The 23,528-nt window shown below is 47.6% G+C and overlaps 1 protein-coding gene across 2 annotated transcripts in view; it reads left to right on the forward strand.

Annotated features, from left to right (window-relative positions):
• Positions 1 to 4,468: 4,468 nt before the first annotated feature.
• The window catches only part of LOC140389405 (uncharacterized), a 110,976-nt gene continuing 91,916 nt past the window's right edge, over positions 4,469 to 23,528 (forward strand). For both annotated transcript variants that reach the window (XM_072473549.1, XM_072473550.1), the window contains exons 1-2: positions 4,469 to 5,174; positions 14,325 to 14,600. In XM_072473549.1, the coding sequence (XP_072329650.1) occupies positions 4,608 to 5,174; positions 14,325 to 14,600 (843 nt within the window). In that variant the 5' untranslated portion in view covers positions 4,469 to 4,607. The remainder of the gene's footprint in view (positions 5,175 to 14,324; positions 14,601 to 23,528) is intronic.

The raw sequence follows: 23,528 nt of genomic DNA on the forward strand, positions 1-23,528 counted from the left end.
AACACTTGTCCATTTTTGCTATTTCATACCTGGAGAGGACGCCGTGTGCTTCCCACACCACAATCTATTAAAAGTTGTGGGTCGGTTGAACTCCATGAAACACTTTGGGGTTCTGTAAACCCGGACCCATAACATTAACAATGCACAGCGGGGCAAGATCAAACATGACAAGATCTTGAGGTGGATCCTCCACCTATAACGATGAGATCTTGTATCGCCCGGGGAAGCTCAATGAATCCCCAGATGCCCTATCCCTCGGTACATGTGCCAGCGCACAGGTGGACCGACTCCGGGCTCTCCACAATGACCTCTGCCACCCGGGGGTCACCCGCTTCTTCCACTTTGTCAAGGCCCGCAACCTGCCCTACTCCATCGAGGAGGTCAGGGCCATAATCAGAGACTGCCAAGTCTGTGCACAGTGCAAGCTGCACTTCTACCGGCCAGATAGAGCGCACCTGGTGAAGGCCTCCCGCCCCTTTAAGCGCCTCAGCATGGACTTCAAAGGGCCCCTCCCCTCCACCGACCGCAACGTGTACTGCCTCAACGTGATTGATGATTACTCCCGGTTCCCGTTCGCCATCCCATGCCCCAACATGACTTCTGCCATGGTCATCAAGGCCCTGCACAGCATCTTCACCGAGTTTGGTTTCCCACCTGCATCCACAGCGATCGGGGATCCTTCTTCATGAGTGATGAGCTGTGTCAGTTCCTGCTCAGCAAGGGCATCACCTCGAGCAGGACGACCAGCTACAACTCCTGAGGAAACGGGCAGGTGGAGAGGGAGAACGGGACGGTCTGGAAGGCCGTCCTCCTGGCCTTTCGGTCTAGAAACCTCCCGGTCTCCTGCTGGCAGGAGGTCCTCCTCGGCACGCTCCACTCCAACCGGTCGCTCCTGTGCATTGTGACTAATGAGACCCCTCACAAACATGTATTTGCCTTCCTAGGAAGTCCACCTCCGGGGTCTCGCTCCCAACTGACAGTTCCTGGACCCATCCTCCTCCGGAAGCATGTGCGGACCCATAAATCGGACCCTTGGTCGAGAAAGTCCACCTCCTCCATGCAAACCCACAGTACACCAACGTGGCACACCCCGACGAGCGACAGGACACAGTCTCCCTCCGGTACCTGGCACCCGCTGGGTCCCCACCCACAACCCCCGACCTGATACTGCTCCTCCCACCCCCGGTTTCCTCGTTCACCCCTGCGCCACCCATCCTTGCACCAGCGAACCTCACCGCAGTCCCCACCACAGCAGGTTCCGCCCCCTCACTGGATCCACTAAGGGGTGACGAAGGAGAGGACAACACGCTCCTGGAGTCGCAGATGACCACATCGGCGCCCATCACTGCCACTAGGGCTGAGACAATCGCAGCAGAGGGTCAAAGCCCCCGACAGACTCAATCTGTAATGTTTTCATTCACCCCTGCCGGACTTTCTTTTTAAACAAGGGGTGAATGTGGTAAACACCACTGGTAACACATTACATGTATTACGGTACTGCTACTGTATTACAGGTACCTCAGCAAATCCCAGCCTGCTGGCTCCTCCCAGCAGGCGGCGTATAAAAGTGTATGCTCTCCTGCGTTGCTCCCATTCTGGTTCCAGCTGCAGGAGGCACAACATCTTGTGCAATAAAGCCTCGATTATTTCACCATTCCCGTCTCGTGGTAGTTGACGGTACATCAGGGCAACCCTCTAAGCGTCATACTGGAGGGCCCCTCCAGAGCAGTCCAGACACCTGAAGCGCATCTTCAGGAGGCCGGAGCACCGCACCATCACACTCCTGGTCGCTGTATCGGTGTTGTTGTAGCGGGTCTCCGCGTCGGTCTGTGGTCTCTGAATAGGTGTCATCAGTCACGACCACAGCAGGTAACCCCTGTTGCCCAGGAGCCAACCCCTCAGCCGGGGGTGGGGGGGGGGCAGGGGTGGGGTACCTCGAACATGTCAGGGTTCACCGAGTGTGTCGGGATGATCGAGTCGTGCACACTGCCCGGGTATCGGGCGCAGACGTGCACGATGCGCAGCTGGTGATCACACACCAGCTGGATGTTCAGCGAGCAAAACCCCTTTTAATTCGTGTTAAATCCAAGGTTTGGATTCCGCCGGTGCCTGCAGGGTGACATGCATCCTGTCTATTGCCCCCTGGACCCGGGGCATCCCTGCGAAGGCAATGAACCCCACTGCCCGGGCATCCTGGTGGGCTCAGTCCACATGGAACTGGATGCACTGATCCGACTGGGTATATAGGGCATCCATGATGGCGCGGTGCACCTGTGCACCAAGGTCTGTGAAATTCCTGACAGGTCCCCCTCGGAGACTGAAAGGACCCCGTCACATAGAGGTTAATGGCGACTTGATGGTCACCGGAGTGGGTGTCCTCCCCCATACCCCTGCGGTGCCAGTTATGTCCTCCCCCATACCCCTGTGGTGCCGGTTATGTCATTCCCCATACCCCTGTGGTGCCAGTTATGTCCTCCCCATACCCCTGTGGTGCCAGTTATGTCCTCCCCATACCCCTGCGGTGCCAGTTATGTCCTCCCCCATACCCTGTGGTGCCAGTTATGTCCTCCCCCATACCCCTGCGGTGCCAGGTCTGGCAGACGTGTCGCATTATCTCTCTGCTCATCCGCAGTCTCCGACGGCCTGTCCTGTCCGGCAGGTCTTTGGGAATGACATGCGGCGCTGGTACACATGGGGCCTCATGCAGCGCCTCCATGGCACCTCCTCCTCAGACTGTTGATGTCCGGGCCCGCAGCCTGCAGTCACGCCACACCATTTCCTCCTTCATTTCTCTTGCTCAGGACGCCAGGTTCCAGATTTTTAAAACCACAAGTGAACGACACATTTGGGAACTCGGCCTATCGGCGGCGGCGAATCGCGGAGGCCCCGGAGCATCGGGTAGATAAACTCAGTCTGTTCCCACTGGAACGACGGAGGTTGAGAGGCGACCTGATAGAGGTCTACAAGATAATGAGTGGCATGGATAGAGTGGATAGTCAGATGCTCTTTCCTGGGATAGGAGCGTCAAGTACAGGGGGATATAGGTTTAAAAGGGAAAAGTTGAGAACAGATAAGAAAAGCAAGTATTTTACACAGAGGATGGTAAACATATGGAACGCGCTGCCTGGGGAGGGGGTGGGAGCAGGTACGACAGCGGCATTTATGAGTCCGCTCGACAAATATATGAATAGGGTGGGAATTTAAGGATACGGGCTCTGTAAGTGCATATGGTTTCAGTTTAGGCAGGTACCATGGTTGGCGCAGGCTTGGGGGGCCTAAGGGCCCGTTCCTGTGCAGTATTGTTCTTTAAACCGCTTTATCCAAAGGTTTGTGAGTCTGTGGAAGCAATTGAGGCTACCTTGTTGGATGTTTTTAAGGCAAAGATGGAATGATTTTTGAACAGTAAAGGAATTAAGCATTATCGTGAGCAGGTGGGGTATATGGAGCTGAGTCCACAAAAAGATCAGTGAACTTATTAAGTGGCAGAGCAGACTCAAGGGGCAAGGTGGCCTAGTCCAGCTCCTAGTTCTCATGTGCTGAGTGAAATCCCGCATAAATTCAGGTCTTCGAATCCCTGCACTTTCTCTAAACTCACTCCCCAGCCCTATCCTGCAACCCCACCTAACCTGCACATGTTTGGACACCAAGGGCTAAATTTTAGCATGGCCAATCCACCCGGCCTGCACAACTTTGGACTGTGGGAGGAAACCCGAGCACCTGAAGAAAACTCCACACAGTTAACCAGGTCTGGATTGAACCCAGGTCCCTGGCACTGTGAGACAGCAGAGCTAACTACTGTGCCACCGTGCCATCCAATGTACGGGAACATTTGTGAAATCTCTCAGCTGTATTTGCCGCTTCATGTGTCATTTGTGTTTATAATCAACCATAAATTGCCTGTTGCTTCATGGTTAATTTAAAAAAATAATAATTTAGAGTTCCCAATTCATTTTTAGCGTGGCCAATCCACCTACCCTGCACATCTTTGAGTTGTGGGGGAGAAACCCACGCAAACACGGGGAGAATGTGCAAACTCCACATGGTCTGTGACCTAGAGCCGGGATCGAACCTGGGACCTCGGCGCCGTGAGGCAGCAGTGCTAACCACTGCGCCACCGTGCTGTCCTCTGCAGGGTTAATTTAAGTTGATTTGGAGTTTGATTGTTACAACACGTTTTAAAAAGTGGAATCTTGTCCATTGGTTTTCTTGTTGGAGTCACTTGATAAATGTGTCCTTTTGGTGTGTTGGCCTCCACGGGGATTATTACAGGACAAATGATGAAGGAGTCTGAGTGAGTTAGATCAGAGACTCTCCCCTGGACTGAAAGCTAATAATGTACTTCGAAGATAAATAACAAAATAGGGAGTTGCCCGATTTCAGAATCTGAGATACTTTCACTTCTGCTCTTGTGTCTTTGAGTGTGTTCCCTTCCACATTAGAACAGACGTCGACCTGTCGATGCCATCAACCTGTACATGTTTCAACCGGTTTGACAATCGCAAGAACTCCCTGAGTGAATCTCAGCAAATCTTCAACTCTGCAGGAATTAGCTGGAAACTTAGTGGTTGTGAGTTCTTGAGTTAATTGTGGTTCTGATTCCCGAAACAATGCCGGGGGATTTAGAAATATTGAACAAAATAAAAGATTTATTGTTGAACAATGGTGCAGGCGCAATCAAAGTGGTGGGGAATGTTTTACTGTTTCTAATCCTTTATGGATTGGAAGAAATCCTTCAAAAACATATTCCATGTCCGTGTCAGGAAAGTAATACGACTGCGACTATGGCTATACATCCGAAATCTGTCTACACTGTTTTATTCTTTCTTTTACCTTCAGTCGTGTTACTTTTGACCAGTCTCCTGGTGCAACTTCGTTCACGTGAGTGGCATTATTGTTGCAAGATCTGCGCTTCGTGTCGGAGCACAAATTTAAACACCTCGACCCAAGATGCCACCTCAAAATATTGCGGGAAGTGTGATCTTCTGCGGATCTTCTTGTTCGGTAAACTATGGATTCCTTCAGTAATATGGGTGACCATATTATTTTTGGATGGTGATCACTTCGCTTGTGCGGGGCTGCAAAATCTGACTTATACCAAATGCGCCGCATTCAACTGTAACAAAATTGATATTCATTTTCCTGTTGAGAAACAAGGACTTTGCGAGACATCGCGGGTGAGTAATGTCTTTAAATATTTATTATAATCGTAAAGAAACATATTTCAATAATACCTTTGACATAGCAAAGCATTTTCTTGAGGCATTTCTCCAGTGGTAACTGGACCCAATTGGGGTGGAAGGATGGACTGGGGAGGCTGCTGAAAATAGTTCACACAATCTAGTCCCAGACAATCCATTCAGGCTGCCACATTCTGTCTCATTGACATATGTCCCCCCACATACCAATACCAACATTTTGTCATGCAGACAAATATTGTCCAGGCAGCACAGTGGTTAGCACAGTTTCTTCACAACTCAGGGTACCAGGAGTTGTGGTCACTGGTTGCGTAGAGCTTGCAGGTCCTCCGGATGGTCCAGTTCCCTCCCATAGTCCAAAAATGTGCAGGTTAGGTGGATTGGCCATGATAAATTGCCCTTAGTGTCCAAAAAGGTTGGGTGAGGGTACTGGGTTAGGGGAATAGGGTGGAGGTGTGGGCTTGGGTAGGGTGCTTTTTCCAAGGGCTGGTGCAAACTCGATGTGCCAACTGGCCTCCTCCTGCACTGTAAATTCTATGATTCATACGTAGATCTCATCATTGCATTTGTCCAGACATGGGTGGAAGAGTTGAATACTAGAGGTGATCTTTAGGTGGCAGGATTTGACTGAGCATGACATCAAGGAACACAAGTAAAATTTTAATCAATAGGAATTAGGAGGAACGTTTCCCCTGGTTGAGTCATACTTATTACAAAAGAACATGGTTGTGGTTGTTGGAGGCAAATCATTTCAGTTCAGGGGCATCACCGTCAGAGTTCCTCAGGTAGTGTCCTAGGGTGAACCATCTTTAGCTGCTTCATCAATGGCTTTCCTTCTATCAAAAGGACAGAAGAGGGAATGTCCACTGATGATTGCATAATGTTCAGTATCATTCACAACTTGCCACATACTGAAGCAGCAGTACTTGTCCATATACAGCAAGCCTTGATAACATTCAGGTTTGGGCTGATAAAGTTGGAAGCATCATTCATGCCATACAAGTGCCTCGCAATGCCCATATTCAACAAGAGAAAATCTAACCATCTGCCTGAAGTTCATTGAATTCCCTCATCACCCAACACCCTGGGATTGCTATTGACCAACAGGAGCAACATAGGGATACCATGGCGAAAGTTAGAGGCTGGATATTCACTCCTGACTCAGCAAAGCTTGTCCATCATCTACAGGCCATTATGTGGAGATGCCGGCGTTGGACTGGGGTGAGCACAGTAAGAAGTCTCACAACACAAGGTTGAAGTCTAACAGGTTTGTTTTGAATCACTTTTGGAGAGCAGCTCCTTCCTCAGATGAATTCACTGTGCCCATCATCTACAAGGTACAAGTTAGGAATGTGATGGAATACCTGGGTGAGTACAACTCGAACAACACTCAAAAAAGTCAAAACAATCAACTTGGATGGCATCCAACACCTTTAACATTACTCCGTCCATCATTGGCCGACAGTAATGGGTATCATTTATTAAAGGTAATGCAGTGACTTGCCAAGCCTCTTTTGGTAGCATCATCCACACTCTCAGTGTTGATTGGGTTGGCGGGTATGGAAATGTATGAGGCGGTTGGACATGTCAAAGTACTGGAAACGACACCGGGCAAAACAACCTGTCAACCTGCGGTGGTTTGCAAAGCCGCGAGCTCTTTGTATTTCAAGGAAGACTTGACGTTGCACGTTTCTGACGTTTATATTTACTCAATGTGCATGACAACTATTGAATATTCATATCCCTTCAGTGGGATTGTGCTGGTAGCATGGGGTTTGGACAAAAAGAGGAGGATGGCACTGTGCGGATGCTATTGGAATGGGAGGTATGAATATACTTGATACTCCTGCTTTTTCTGGTCCCAGAAAGATAATTGCACTTACCATCTTGCTCGCTTAAACAGCTCCAGGACCCGAAGTATAACCACAGTACCCAACAGAGTCTTTTGCCACAGTAAAATGAACATAAAAGCAAAATAAGGCAGAAATCTGAAATAATAACAGGAAATGCTGGAAAAACTCAGCAGGTTGATTTGATTTGATTTATTATTGTCACATATATTGGAATACAGTGAAAGTATTGTTTCTTGCATGCTGTACAAACAATGCATACCGTACATCAGGAAGGAAGTAGAGACTGTAGAATATAATGTTACAGTTATAGCAAGGTGTAGAGAAAAGATCAACTTAATACGAGGTAGGTCCATTCAAAAGTCTGTTGGCAGTAGGGAAGAAGCTGTTCTTGAGTCGGTTGGTACTCAAACTTTGGTATCTTTATCCTGACGGAAGGAGGTGGAAGAAAGTATATCCGGGGTGTGTGGGGTCCGTAATTATGCTGGCTGCCTTTCTGAGGCAGCGGGAATTATAGATCGAGTCAATGGATGGGAGGCTGGTTTGTGTGATGGACTGGGCTACATTCACGACATTTTGTAGTTTCCTGCGGTCTTGGGTAGAGCAGGCTCCATACCAAGCTGTGATACAACCAGAAAGAATGTTTTCTATGGTGCACCTGTAGAAGTTGGTGAGGGTCGTAGCTGACATTCCAAATTTCCTCAGTCTTCTGAGAAAGTAGAGTTGTTGGTGGGCTTTCTTAACTATAGTGTTGGCATGGGGGGACCAAGACAGGCTGTTGGTGATCTGTACACCGAAACACTTGAAGCTCTCGACCCTTTCTACTTCGTTCCCATTGATGTAGACAGGGGCATGTTCTCCACTACGCTTCCTAAAATCGTTGATAATCTCCTTTGTTTTGTTGACATTGAGGGAGAGATTATTGTCGTCGCACCAGTTCACCAGATTCTCTATCACATTCCTATACCCTGTCTCGTCATTGTTTGAAATCCGACCCACTACGGAGTTGGAGGGGAATTTGGCCACACAGTCATAGGTGTATAAGAAGTACAGTAGGGGGCTCAGGACACAGCCTTGTGGGGCACCAGTGTTGAGGATGATCGTGGAGGAGGTGTTGTTGTCTATCTTTACTGATTGTGGTATGTGGGTTAGAAAGTTCAGGATCCAGTCGCAGAGGGAGGAGCTGAGGCCAAGGCCACGGAGTTTGGAGATGAGTTTCGTAGGAATGATGGTGTTGAAGGCTGAGCTGTAGTCAATAAATAGGAGTCTGACATAGGTGTCTTTGTTATCTAGATGTTCCAGGGTAGAGTGCAGGGCCATATTGCAGTGGTAGGCAAACTGTAGTGGATCAAAGCAATCTGGGAGGCTGGAGTTGATTCGTGCCATGACTAACCTTTCAAAGCACTTCATGATGATGGATGTTAGAGCCACTGGACGGTAGTCATTAAGGCACACTGCTTGACTTTTTTTTGGTACAGGGATGATGGTCATCTTCTTGAAGAAGATAGGGACCTCAGATTGTTGTAAAGAGTGTTGAGGATGTCTGCGAATACCCCCGCCAGCTGATCCGCGCACGACCTGAGTGCCCGTCCAGGTACCCCATCCGGGCTAGTGGCTTTCGTGGGTTGACCTTCGAGAATGCTGCTCTGACATCTGCAGTGGTGACCTCAGATACAAGTTCATCCACGGCTTCTGGGGTGGAGAGCTTGCTCTCGCTGACCTCTTGCTCAAAGCGGGCATAGAATGCGTTGAGCTCATCAGGGAGGGGTGTGTTGGAGCCGACGATTTTACATGCCTTCATCTTGTAGCCTGTTATGTCTTGCAGACCTTGCCATAGATAAGACCATAAGACCATAAGACATAGGAGTGGAAGTAAGGCCATTCGGTCCATCGAGTCCACTCCACCATTCAATCATGGCTGATTTCAACTCCATTTACCTGCTCTCTCTCCATAGCCCTTAATTCCTCGAGAAATCAAGAATTTATCAACTTCTGTCTTAAAGACACTCAACGTCCCGGCCTCCACCGCCCTCTGTGGCAATGAATTCCACAGACCCACCACTCTCTGGCTGAAGAAATTTCTCCTCATCTCTGTTCTAAAGTGACTCCCTTTTATTCTAAGGCTGTGCCCCCGGGTCCTAGTCTCCCCTGCTAATGGAAACAACTTCCCTACATCCACCCTATCTAAGCCATTCATTATCTTGTTAGTTTCTATTAGATCTCCCCTCAACCTCCTAAACTCCAATGAATATAATCCCAGGATCCTCAGACGTTCATCGTATGTTAGGCCTACCATTCCTGGGATCATCCGTGTGAATCTCCGCTGGACCCGCTCCAGTGCCAGTATGTCCTTCCTGAGGTGTGGGGCCCAAAATTGCTCACAGTATTCTAAATGGGGCCCAACTAATGCTTTATAAAGCTTCAAAAGTACATCCCTGCTTTTATATTCCAAGCCTCTTTCGATGAATGACAACATTGCATTTGCTTTCTTAATTACGGACTCAACCTGCAAGTTTACCTTTAGAGAATCCTGGACTAGGACTCCCAAGTCCCTTTGCACTTCAGCATTATGAATTTTGTCACCGTTTAGAAAATAGTCCATGCCTCTATTCTTTTTTCCAAAGTGCAAGACCTCGCACTTGCCCACGTTGAATTTCATCAGCCATTTCTTGGACCACTCTCCTAAACTGTCTAAATCTTTCTGCAGCCTCCCTACCTCCTCCATACTACCTGCCCCTCCACCTATCTTTGTATCATCGGCAAACTTAGCCAGAATGCCCCCAGTCCCGTCATCTAGATCGTTAATATATAAAGAGAACAGCTGTGGCCCCAACACTGAACCCTGCGGGACACCACTCGTCACCGGTTGCCATTCCGAAAAAGAACCTTTTATCCCAACTCGCTGCCTACTGCCTGACAGTCAATCGTCAATCCATGTTAGTACCTTGCCTCGAATACCATGGGCCCTTATTTTACTCAGCAGTCTCCCGTGAGGCACCTTATCAAAGGCCTTTTGGAAGTCAAGATAGATAACATCCATTGGCTCTCCTTGGTCTAACCTATTTGTTATCACTTCAAAGAACTCTAACAGGTTTGTCAGGCACGATCTCCCCTTACTAAATCCATGCTGACTTGTCCTAATCTGACCCTGCACTTCCAAGAATTTAGAAATCTCATCCTTAACAATGGATTCTAGAATCTTGCCAACAACCGAGGTTAGGCTAATTGGCCTATAATTTTCCATCTTTTTCCTTGTTCCCTTCTTGAACAGGGGGGTTACAACAGCGATTTTCCAATCCTCTGGGACTTTCCTGGACTCCAGTGACTTTTGAAAGATCATAACTAACGCCTCCACTATTTCTTCAGCTATCTCCTTTAGAACTCTAGGATGTAGTCCACCTGGGCCCGGAGATTTATCAATTTTTAGACCTCTTAGTTTCTCCAGCACTTTCTCCTTTGTGATGGCTACCATATTCAACTCTGCCCCCTGACTCTCCGGAATTGGAGTGATATTACTCATGTCTTCTACTGTGAAGACTGACGCAAAGTACTTATTTAGTTCCTCAGCTATTTCCTTGTCTCCCATCACAAAATTACCAGCGTCATTTTGGAGCGGCCCAATGTCAACTTTTGCCTCCCGTTTGTTTTTAGTGTATTTAAAGAAACTTTTACTATCATTCCTAATGTTACTGGCTAGCCTACCTTCATATTTGATCCTCTCTTTCCTTATTTCTCTCTTTGTTATCCTCTGTTTGTTTTTGTAGCCTTCCCAATCTTCTGACTTCCCACTACTCTTTGCCACATTATAGGCTTTCTCTTTTGCTTTGATGCATTCCCTAACTTCCTTTGTCAGCCATGGCTGCCTAATCCCCCCTCTGATAACCTTTCTTTTCTTTGGGATGAACCTCTGCACTGTGTCCTCAATTACTCCCAGAAACTCCTGCCATTGCTGTTCTACTGTCTTTCCCACTAGGCTCTGCTCCCAGTCGATTTTCGTCAGTTCCTCCCTCATGCCCCTGTAGTTACCTTTATTTAACTGTAACACCTTTACATCTGATTCGACCTTCTTTCAAATTGGAGATTGAATTCTACCATATTATGATCACTGCCTCCTAAGTGCTTCCTTACTTTAAGATCTTTAATCAAGTCTGGCTCATTACATAACACTAAGTCCAGAATGGCCTGTTCCCTCATGGGCCCCATCACAAGCTGTTCCAAAAAGCCCTCCTGTAAACATTCAATGAATTCCCTTTCCTTGGGTCCACTGGCAGCATTATTTACCCAGTCCACCTGCATATTGAAGTCCCCCATGATCACTGTGACCTTGCCTTTCTGACATGCACTTTCTATTTCGTGGTGCATTTTGTGCCCCCGGTCCTGACCACTGTTAGGAGGCCTGTACATAACTCCCATTATGGTTTTTTTGCCTTTATGGTTCCTCAACTCTACCCACACAGACTCCACATCATCTGACCCTATGTCATTTAGTGCTATTGATTTAATTTCATTCCTAATTAACAAGGCAACCCCGCCCCCTCTGCCCACCTCCCTGCCTTTTCGATAGGTTGTGAATCCCTGGATGTTTAAATGCCAGCCCTGAACCCCCTGCAACCATGTCTCTGTGATGCCTACCACATCATACCTGCCAGTCACAATCTGGGCCACAAGCTCATCTACCTTGTTCCGTACACTGCGCGCATTTAAATATAGCACCTTTAATTCTCTATTGACCGTCCCTTTTTGTTTTCTGAGTGTGGTGGACCTTGGTTTACTGAGCCTTTCCATACACTGTGTCATATTTTGTGGGATTGGGACTATCGTAACCTCTCCTGAGCTTTGTCTTTTTGTACTTTTTTGTATTTCTAAGCAGCTACGCTTCCCACTGATTACTTCATCTCTTGGTTCCCTGACTTTCCCTTCCCCCCCCCAATCTTTAGTTTAAAGTCCTATTGACCACCCTATTTATTCTTTTCGCCACAACACTGGTCCCAGCTCGGTTCAGGTGGAGACCATCCCAACGGTATAAGTCCCCCCTGTCCCAAAACTGATGCCAGTGTCCCATGAAAAGGAACCCCTCTTTCCCACACCACTCTTTCAGCCACGTGTTAACTTCCCTTATTCTTGCCTCCCTATGCCAATTTGCACGTGGCTCGGGCAGTAATCCGGAGATTATGACCCTTGAGGACCTGTTTTTTAATTTGAATCCTAGCTCTTTATAATCTCTAAACAGGTCCTCTTTCCTAGACTTGCCTATGTTGTTGGTACCGACATGGACCAAAACAACTGGATCCTCCCCCTCCCTCTCCAGTATCCTTTCAAGCCGGTCAGAGATGTCCTGCACCCTAGCACCGGGCAGGCAACATACCATGCGGGACTCTTTATCCTGCTCACAAAGGATACTATATATCCCCCTGATAATAGAATCCCCTACAACTACAACTTGCCTATTTACTCCCTCCCCTTGAATGGCCTGCTGAACCATGGTGCCTTGGTCAGCTGACTCATCCTTCCTGCAGCCCTGTTCGCCATCCACACAGGGAGCAAGTGCCTCATACCTTTTGGACAGAGTCAAGGGCTGAGGCTCCTGAGTTCCTGACTGCTGGTTCCCTTTACCTGCCTGACTTGCAGTCACACCCTGCTGTCCCTGGCCACTGGCAGGATTTAAACTACTTACTCTGACTGGTGTGACTGCCTCCTGAAACACAGTGTCCAGATGGTGGGGATCCGTGTGGCTAGCCTGGGACTCGAGCTTGGTCCAGTCCTGTCTTTTGGCATCTTTGATGGATTTCTTTAGATCATATCTGGCTTTCTTGTAGAGGTCAGGGTCGCCTGCCTTGAACGCCTCAGACCTAGACTTCAGCAAGCAATGGATATCCCTGTTCATCCAGGGTTTCTGGTTGGGAAACACGCGGATTTGGGTGTCTTGCAGCATGGAACGAGCAGCATGGGGTCTAGCAGCATGGACCGAGAGAAGCAGTTTTAAACTCCACAGACCGTGCCAGACCTGCTGAGTGTTTCTACAAATATGTCAAATGAACAAACTTCATTCATGACGCACAAGATGCAATGGTATTTCCACAATGGATTCCCCCTTAGTTGTACTCTGAAGTGGACCAATTGTGAATGAGGAGGATACATTTGGCGCAGACGGAGAGGAGTGACAAGGTATTAATGAGGCCCCAGTGTTAGAAGTGTAGAACCTTTACTTTTCCACCTCGCTGGGTATGTCAGCTGCTCTCGGCCTCCCTCGCACCCTCCCTTCATTCCCATAAATTTTGGGGCCAATGTGTATTTTCTTTTCTACACCGCCGACAATGTTATCTCCTCTCTTAAAACCAGTGACTTGTGCCATCAGCAGCATTCAATTAAGATCCTCGTCAAAAAGCGAGACGAGATACTGCACACAAGCAATCTCCTGGAACCAGGGGTTGAATCCAATTCTATGTTTGCTCCCTTGGGACAGCAACCTCGTGCTCGGGGCTTGGAAAACATAATTCATCTATGATCAGGTGAGGGGAAGACATAGCCAGATTTTATTTCCTTTAACTCGGAGCTGAGTACTCCCAATGCACTCCTGCCCCCTGCCGCCTTTACATCGATGTTTCTTTAAGTGTCCAGTCTATTTGAAAAACAATGCACATTTGCAGTATTAACAGAGCATATTCAGTTGCAATAATATTGGCATTGTTCTTGGTGTGTTAAGAAATTGAAATTGCAGAACAATCAGAATTTAAGTTCTATAACTTAAAACTGCAACATAATGCGATCAGTGCGCTGTCACATGCATCGTCTGTCACCCACAGTCAGGAACATCCAGATACATATTCTAATCATACACTCATAGAATCCATACAGTGCACAAGGAGGCCATTTGAACCATTGAGTCTACACCGACCCTCCGAAAGAGCACTTTAGATAGTCCCATTCCCCCGCCTTAACCCCGTAACACCACCTAACCTGTACATCTTTGGACTGTGGGAGGAAACGGAAATCCGAGCACCTAAAGGAAACCCATGCAGACACAAGGAGAATGTGCAAACTCCATGCAGTCACCCAAAGTCAGAATTGAACCCGGGTCCCTGGAGCTGTAAGGCAGCAGTGCTAAATACTGTGCAACATAAATTTACTAAATCAGAATAATCTCTGAAATATGCTCCAGAGAAGAATAGCTTTGTGTGGAAGTTGCTCCTCAAAACTGAACACAACATTTCTAAAATGGAGAAGTTCCGTTAAAGGGTCATCGTTTTTTAAAAATATCTCTTCATCTGTATCTTGACAGCTCATTGGAAGTATTTTACTGACTTCATTCATAATCTTCATGCTAATCTTCTATGGTCTTCGTCATCGATTTAATTGTGACCGGAGGAAATATTGCAAAAAATATGCTTTGGAGTTTGAAAAACAAAAAAAAAAACTGATGATGGAAGAATTAGAAAAACATGCAACTAAGACGGCGATAACAACATTTGAACAAAACAGCAGAGGAATATGCAACATAGTTTTCTCAGTTTTTGAGACTCAACAAAACAATCCTGGAGCTGGAATGCGTGATATGGTAAGTGATATGTAAGGTCAGATCACCATTTAGTGATACAGTCCTGACAAACTGTGAATGTGCAATTAAAATCAATTGTAAAATGTGTGGAATATTTTGGAATTTTGCAGTCGAGCGCAAGTGGGATTGTGTGTCCAGAATTTTCCTGTTGCTATTCGTTGAATCTTTTCCAGGCATTAAGAATACTGGTCGCAAAATCATACATTTCACATGTGCTTATGGAATGAGCAAGGAAAGCTAAAGCAGGAAAGTTCTGACTGTATGATTGCAGCACTCTGAATTAGAATCATAGAATCTCTACAGTACAGAAACAGATCATCTGGCCCATTGAGTCTGCACCAACCCTTTGAAAGTCCACCCTATCCCCCACCCTGTAACCTCACACTAAGGGGCAATTCAGCATGCCCAATCCACCTAACCGGCACACATTTGGACTGTGGGAGGAAACCAGAGCACCCGGTGGAAACCCACACAGATACAGGGAGAACGTGCAAACTCGACACAGTCACCCAAGGTGAAAATCAAACCTTGGTCCCTGGTGCTGTGAGGTATCAGTGCTAACCACTGTGCCGCCATGCCACCCCCTGGGATTGGATAGACACAGCCAATCATGTCAATGACTGATGCAATTTTACATTCAGAAGCAATGCTGCTGTGTTCTCAAATCCAGTGGTGCATTTACAGTTAGTGGGGTCCTGTGCTCAGCTTCTTTGGATGGTTAGAATCAAAATGTGAAGTAGCAATAGGAATGGACATAGCAAGTTTACAGAATGAACAGAATTGTTACTGCTCAGAAGGAGGCCACTGGGCCCATTGTGTTTGCATCTGCTCTGCAAATGATCATCACGACTTAGTGCCATTCCTGGCCTTTTCTCTGTAGCCCTGCACACTCAAATCTCTGTTCGGGTACACAGAGGGAGAATTCAGAATGTCCAAACTACCTAGCAGCACGTCTTTTGGGACTTGTGGGAGGAAAACCACGCAGACACAGGGAGAATGTGCAGACTCCACACAGACGGTGACCCAAGCCGCGAATTGAACCTGGGACCCTGGAGCTGTGAAGCAACAGTGCTACCCACTGTGCTACCGTGCCTCAGGGTTAATAGTTACCATTCTATTAGTACCCACTACTGATGATATTGTTGCTAATTGTGTTCTCTCTTTAATTGGCTCTGTTTATGGCGGTTAATATGGTCGCCTTCCTTAATTCGAATTACGGTTGCTCAAGAGTCGGCAGGTATCTTTCGATACCGCCACAAGGTTCAAAGCCGAATACTGATCAAAGACTCGATACACCAGTTAGTAAGTTCAAAGTCAATGCTCATTTATTTACACACAGTCAAATATACTCATGCACAAAACTCTACAAACTAAACTATCACTACTGCTAAAGCCTATACTTAGCTTCGGGCGCCCACTCAGTCAGGAATAATGGCCGTTATTCGGTTCTGAGGCTGCTGGGGTTGAACTGGTATGGGATAACAGCTAAGAGCATCTGTCTCATAGCGTGCATTGACTTTTGACTTACTTGTCTGTTGTAGCTGTTGGGCAGGTCTCTCCTCGGTGAGGTCCAAAGCCAAGAGAGAGAGTCTCTCTTGGGGGATCCTTCTTATACCAAAAAGGGGCTTTGCGCTTTTGGGTGGGCCTTGAACTTGGCCCCAATTAATTGGGCCATTTCTCAATCGTTCCTATCGATTTCCCCCAATAAAGGGGTGGGTGCCCTGATTGCTGGGCGTGTCCGAGGTGATCGTCGGCCTGCTTTGTTCTAGTCTCCTCTGGCACCGGGGTGTTTGTCTTAGTGTCGTTTACTTAAATGATACCCATTTGTCCTGGGAGATGGCTCATTAGTATGGTAATGGCTTTGCAGTATCTGTCTTGTCCGGGAGCTACGGCTCCAATCAACAGACAAACCCTGCACCTGCTTGCTTTCTTGGTATTGTCCATTTTCCCTGCATTCTTTGCAAAGTGTCCATTTTGTAATCGGGACGTGGCCATCCCAGATGGCTACACACCCTCCTTGTGATCCTCAACGCGAAGCGTGTAGGATCACATTACCGCGTCGTCTTCGGTCTCTGACCAAGCGGGGCACCCATAAGCACTTCACGGGCTCTACACTGCCCTATCCTATGAAACACAATTTTTACCTAAAATCATTTTAAATACATACATTATTATAAAACTCTAGGGGGCGCTATGACATTCAGGCATGCATTATAAAATAAAAAACTGGAACCTCTAACTATCCTCAATAAACTATCTTCACTCAAACAATCAAAAATAATCTACAACATTTTAAACTGTACAAATAGCAGCAACACAAATTTCTCTGGCTTGGCAGTCAAGCACAGAGGTTTACATTTCTTTATTAAACAAAACACACACAAAGAAAAACGGATGCACTTTCATTCATGTCAAGGGGTTCGGTGGTTTGGTAACGTCTGAAAATAGGGGACCTAAACGTGTATACCGGGGTGCTAGAGTGGTAGGCTATCTTTCGCCATTTCCTGATTCTAAGTGTCTGCACGACACTGCAAAGTATCGCCAGTACTAAGAGTGCTTCTACTATGTAGGATGATGAATACCAGGTGATAAATTTATCACACCAGGTCGGGTATCGGTAAATGTCACGAGGCTAACTATCTCGGGGTTCTGTGTATGGCAGGGGTGGGAATCATTCATGGCCTGTGTGGTAGGGGTCAGGGGGGTAGCGTCAGTGCGCAATTGAAGGGATACCGCTCAGATCCATTGAAAAAGATGGAGGTCGTCTTCATCTTCCCTTTTGTCGGTCTTCTCTGTCTTCCTCTGGGGTTCCTGAGGTTCCGGAGTTCTGTGAACAGAAGCATAAATCTGTTATTATCTTGCTTAAGATCTCGTATGTCTGTCTGTCTGTCCTTTATTGCCAATTACCCTTTATAATTGGTCACCATCTGTGACTCCCTCATTTAAAAAAAAAACAAATATTTGGACAAGACATCCGAGGAAAATACTGACACAGTGTGAGCTGTCTCGCAGCCTGTGCGATTTACCATCCCAGTGCTTGAGGATGTAAATAGCATATGGAAGCAACCTAAGGGTCGCCATAAACAAAAACATTTAGAACTATAAGTGCCAAAATGGGGTGCGTATGGGCCGTGTAAGTAATGGGTGGACCCCGGGTAGGATGGTGATCAGTGCTGTTTGTGCTCTACCCGAGCGTAGCTGACCAGAGGGGCGGTCCTCAGGCAGGGCGGGTACTAGTGCCGTTTCTCCACTGCCTGAGCAACCGGCAAGAATCGGTAAAAATGTGGTCATCGTGGGGGTTGCCTTGGTGTCCGCTGACAAACTTGTCCCGCCGAACGGGTTTCTGTTGACAAACGTGTTCCATTACCTGCCAGTGGGCGTTAAAGGAGTGGTGGCGTGGGGCCGTGAAAAACTGTCAAATTCACAAACAACACTGAACATTAACACTAACGGACAAACATACAACAAACATGGTGCAGGTTCCATCAGAAAAAACACCATATCTCTCCTTCGGTTCCTTTTTACCACCATCTGGACATCCCATTGCTCAGTAGCAAACAGTCGCAAAGGGATTCGTTTGGTGGGAGTCAAACTCGATGTCATCATCTTCTCCCAGCTGCCAGACTCTTGACTGGAGTAATTTGACTAAAGCTGCTTGGGGCGAATTGGGGCCCATCTCATCATTCCGGATGAGCCTGAACGAATTGTCTCGGTGCCAGAATCATGTGTCGAGGTTGGAGCTACTAGGTTTTAATCCGTAATCGTCGGGCGGTGGGTCTGGGGCTTTGATCGACGTAATCTCGAAGGGGTCACTGGAATCATGCTCGGATTCGCTGGGAGTGGGGCCTGGTACAGGGGGATAATCATAAAGTGGTGTGCTGTGGCTGTCGTCATTGTTATCGTTATCACTGTCGCTGTCACTGCTGGTTGAAGGAAGGGAGAAGCGGAGTCGTGCCTCTGGGGTGGAGTTGAAGTCGTCTCTGAGGACGGGCTGGACTGGCTGGGGTAGGGTAGGAATGCATCATCTGTGGGCGGGGCGTGCTTGTCTGCTGCTGTGAGTGAGATGTGGTGTGCATGGTTGTTCTGCGAGCCATAAGCCTTGAGCTGGTTTATGTGAAACCACACAGACTTGCCATTGGGATATGTAATTCTGTATACCGAGGGGCTGACTTTGTCTGAAATGGAGTACGGTCTGGAAAATTTAGGGGAAAGGAATGAACTGGGTTTGTATAGGGAAAGCATCACTTGCTGCCCTACTGCCAACTCGGTGGCGTGTACTGTTTTGTCGAAACAAGCCTTGTTCTGTTTCCTCCGTGTCGCAAGTCTCACAGCTGCTGTGAGTTGGGCTGCCTTTATATTCTCAATTAGCTGCTGTACAGCGTTTTCATGTGTGAGGGCTGTGACTGCGGGGCTGGCCAAATCCAGTCCTAATAAATACTCAGTCCCTTTCATGGGGTGTGGGGGGTGTATCCTGTGGACGTGGATACCGTGTTCCATAAAAACATTGAAGCAAATGGGAGAACTGAATCCCAGGTGCTGTTGTTCTGCTGCACCATTTTTCTGAGGGTGGCTTTTCAAGTCCTGTTCATCCTCTCTACAATGCCGCTTGACTGGGAGTGGTATGCTATGTGAGACTTCTGCCTAAATCCGAAAATTGTGAGGAAAATTACTCGTCCTGTAAAATGGGAGCCTTGATCGGACTCTGTACTGCGGGGGAGGTCCCATCTTCTGAAGATGTGCTGCGTTTGGATTTTAGTTGTGGTCTTCGCCGTATTCGTTCTCGATGGAAAAGCTTCCACCCATTTTGTGACGGTGTCGATGACCACCAACACATACTTATAACCATTTCTGCAGGGGGGTAGGTGTCCTATGTAATCTATCAGCAGATTTGTCCAGGGGCCATTAACGGGGTGGGTGTGACTAAGCTGAGCCTTTTTGGCATATCTGTCCAGATTGATCTGGGCACAGATCAAACAATTCTCAATGTAGTGGGTTACATCGGCTTTGAAATCAGGCCACTGTCGTGTTGGCTGTCCTGATACTCAAATGAACCAACACAGCTGTAGATGGTACAACTTGATTTTGCTGTCTTAACTAACAGATACAACTAACTATAGACTGGGGTATTTTCGCTACCAGCTAACCCATGGACCTAGCCCTATCACTATGTTGGTGAGGCACTCAGCACATGGTCTATGTCTGAGTGTCATGCTGCAAGCTCTGTGTCCCGAGCTGTCTCCTGCCAGAATGAGCGGGAACTCTCGTGTTCCCCCTATTATAGTGCGTGTGCTCTCACTAGTGATTGGCTGCGATGTTATGTGTGTGCTGGTTGGTCCAAATGCCTGTCCATCAGTGTGTGTGTGATTGCACCATAATGTGCTGATCTGGATATCATGACAGCCACCAGCAGAGCGGTCTGAGGTGGGCTCGGGTGGGTTCAATACCTTGGTGTCCATGATTGTCATGGAACTGACAATTGATCTGTCCTGGCTGGGCACTACATAAATGCCTTCTTTCAAAATCACATCATCATGTGTGGTTATTGTGTTCTTATATTTATCATACGGAGCTGGGAAGGTTCCCTTTAAAACTTCCCTGAGTTTTTCATCTTCCTTCTGGGCTTTCGCTAGATCCTGAATGTTGGTCTGCGAGACCTGAACTGCGCATACTGGGGTGCTTTCGGGGGGGTTCCAAAAATAACCATGCCTGGAACCTGCCTTCGCTAGGGCGTCTGCTTTAATATTACTAGGGGGGGGGAAGAGCGGTGATGACTGTGAACCTTAATGATACCATATATTCTATCTTTCACTGTCTCTAAGATATGTCGGAGTAATGGGGCTGAGGGTCGGGGTTTCCCGTCTGCGGAAATGAATCCTCTCGTTGTAATAGTTAAACTATTACAGACATACAAGCTGTCCGAATAGATGGCTGCTGGGGTTGGGAACGAGTCGGGGTGGTCTACAATATAAGCGATTGTTGCCAGTTCTGCTGCCTGCGAGCCTAGATGTACTGGCAACTTTAGTTAAATCTCATCTAGGGGCATCCCTGCGCGTCCTCTACACAAATGCCGCAACCGGTGATTCTCTTTCCATTTAAAACTGTGGAGGAGCCATCCACATAAATTTTCACGGGTGTGCACGTGTCTGTGGGCTGGGGTCTCTGGGGTGTACTACCTGCTTTCCTGGGATGTGTTTTGGGAATAAATGGGCCTGTGTTCTGTTTCGTGGTGATGATCTCACACTCATGAGGGGGGCCTGCATGCTGCAAATTGTCGGCTAGGAAGGTGTGGGTCTTTTAACTGTAATATCCCGTCCCTGTAAAAGAAGGGTCCAACGGGCTGTTTGGATTTGGCTGATTATGCCATCTTTAAGTCGGCCGTCTAACAATAGCCGTATTGGGGTGTGTTCTGTGAGGACGGTGATGGGGTTGAGTCCTGTAATGTAGGCAAAGTACTGTACTGCCCAAAAAACTGCGATCAGGTGCCTTTCGCAGGCAGAAAACCCTTGCTCGATAGAATCTAACACGCGTGAGGCATATGCTACAGGGCGTAATTGGTCATGGCGTTCCTGGAGGAGCACGGTCAAAAGGGTTCGGTCGGTGCTTGCTCCTTCGATAGTGTACGGGGAAAGTGGATCTGGACCTGTAGTGCGGGGGCTGTGCTGAGTGCTCTTTTTAAAGCATCCACGGCATCCGTATGCTGTGGAAGCCATTCCCAAGGTGCCTGCTTCTTGAGAAGTGCGGATAGGGACGCTGCTTTAGTGGCAAAACCGTCAACATGGTTTTGGCAGTAGCCAACCAGTCCTAAAAATGACCAGAGGGCTGAGACATTGTGGGAAAGGGGCAACTTGACGATCGAGTCAATTCTCTTTTGCTCGATCTCGCGTTTACCATGAGTGATCACTGTACCCAAGTATATCACTTTTTCTTTCAAAATCTGGGCCTTCTTGGTGTTGACTTTCCATCCAATTTCTTTTAGGAGTCCTAGGAGTTCGGCGTTAAGTGAAATGTGCTCTCCCTTTGTGTCTGTCTGTAGTAGCAAGTCGTCTACTGGACCAGACAATCGGGGCAGGAAAATTTTGCAAATCCATTCGGTGGAAAATGGAGGGGGAGTTGTGGAAGCCTTGTGGAAGGCACGTCCTACCTATACTCTTGTCCCTGGAATGTAAAGGCAAATTTGTACTGGAACAATTTATCCAATGTAATGGACCAAAAGCCATTGCTAATGTCCACAAACAAAAACATTTTTGACTGGAGTCCTTATTTGAGCATGGTCTTGGGACTCGTGGCTACGATGGGGGGCTGCTGCTGGGGTTACTTTGTTCAGTTCCCGGTAATCAATGGTCAGTCGCCATGATCCATCTGGTTTCCTGACGGGCCAAATTGGTGCGTTGTTTGTGGAGGGCTACTTGAGTACGCCTTGGTCAAGTAAACTCTCTATTACCTTTGAGATTTCTCCCTCTGCTTCCTGGGGAAATCCGTACTGCTTCTGGGGTCTGGGGTCGGTTCCTGTAATATACACCAAGCCAACTAATTTGCCACAGTCGTACTTGTGCTGTGCAGATGCTGCTTTGTGTTCTTGCAGGACTTCCCTAACCTGTTTGTCTGGACTAATGGCCCGAGGGTCGAACCAGAAGTCTCCTTCTGAGCCAATCCTGTTTTCATACTCTCCAACTGTGAGCGTGGCGGGGGCTCGTGCTGCATTTGCCATTTCCCAAACACATTTGTTTCCCGGATCAAAAGAGAGGCTGTGGGAACTCATAAAATCGATTCCTAGGATATGTTCAGCTGTCTGGGGTAGATCAACCAAAACTACGGGGTGCTTAGTTGTGATGTTACCTACTTGTATCGCTACGGGTTGTGATGTGTCCCTGTTGTAAATGACCTGTAAAACCGATGAGTGTGATGGTGTCTGTTGTGGGCCACATGTCTCGTTGAAACATCATGGAGGAATTGAGTGTGGTGCAGGACTCTCCTGTGTCCAAAGAAATTCTACGGGGTGTCCCCGGACTTTGTCTGCTACTACCAGTCTACCGGACTTGTCCCAAAGGGTGTCGCAGACCCAAGTTGGGAAGCCTGAACACCGTCAGTCGGTGCCATTTATGTCTGCATTCTCTGAACGAGCGCTAATGCTATGGATTTGCTTTGCCCTATTTCTATTTAGGGTGCCTGTGTGTTGGTTTCTCTGCTGCTTTTGGGGTGCATTGCACTCTTGTGCAAAGTGACCTTCAAGTCCACAATTGGAACATTCTTGGGATTTGGGCTGAGGTGGGCTGTTCCTGCCCTCATTTACCCATGCGGGGTTCTAGTGCGCTTTAACTGGATTCATATCTACCTGCTCTTCATCTGGTTTTATAAATGCTGTTTTGCCTTGGACTGATTGCTCCCAAGCACAGGACAATCTTTTCAAAACCCATTTTTCATTGTGGGCCTCGTCAGAGGGGGTCATAATTTGCGCAAGCTCTCTGTCCTGTGTCTGTCGCGTGAGAGACTAGGATTCGAGTCCATTTGGCCATATTATCTGGGGACAAATGGGCGCGTGCTAACTCTCCGAAAACTGCTGTGAAGTGTATCCACAAGCGTCCAGCAAACGCTGTGGGGTGCTCTGTTTTCTTTTGCCTGCACTTGTTTAGGCCTTCTACGGGATCTCCTCTGTTATAGCCGATCGCATCCAGGATCGCTGTGTGCATTTCTTGGAGTGTGCCTCCTCCTACATTCTGTGGGTCAGGAAGGGCTGCCACGACTGAAGTGTCAATGCTTGAAACTGTGAGCTTCACTTGCTATTTTTCGTCCAGGCCATACATGGTGGCCGGCTGTTTAACTCTAGCGAAAAACTGGTGGGGGTCTGATGTGGGAAGGAATGGGGTAATTTTTCCATACGCATCCCGTAATTGGGTCACAGTTAACGGGTTGTATAAAGAAAATCTGTGT

Source organism: Scyliorhinus torazame, chromosome 14 (genome assembly GCF_047496885.1).
Source record: "Scyliorhinus torazame isolate Kashiwa2021f chromosome 14, sScyTor2.1, whole genome shotgun sequence".
NCBI lineage: Eukaryota > Metazoa > Chordata > Chondrichthyes > Carcharhiniformes > Scyliorhinidae > Scyliorhinus > Scyliorhinus torazame.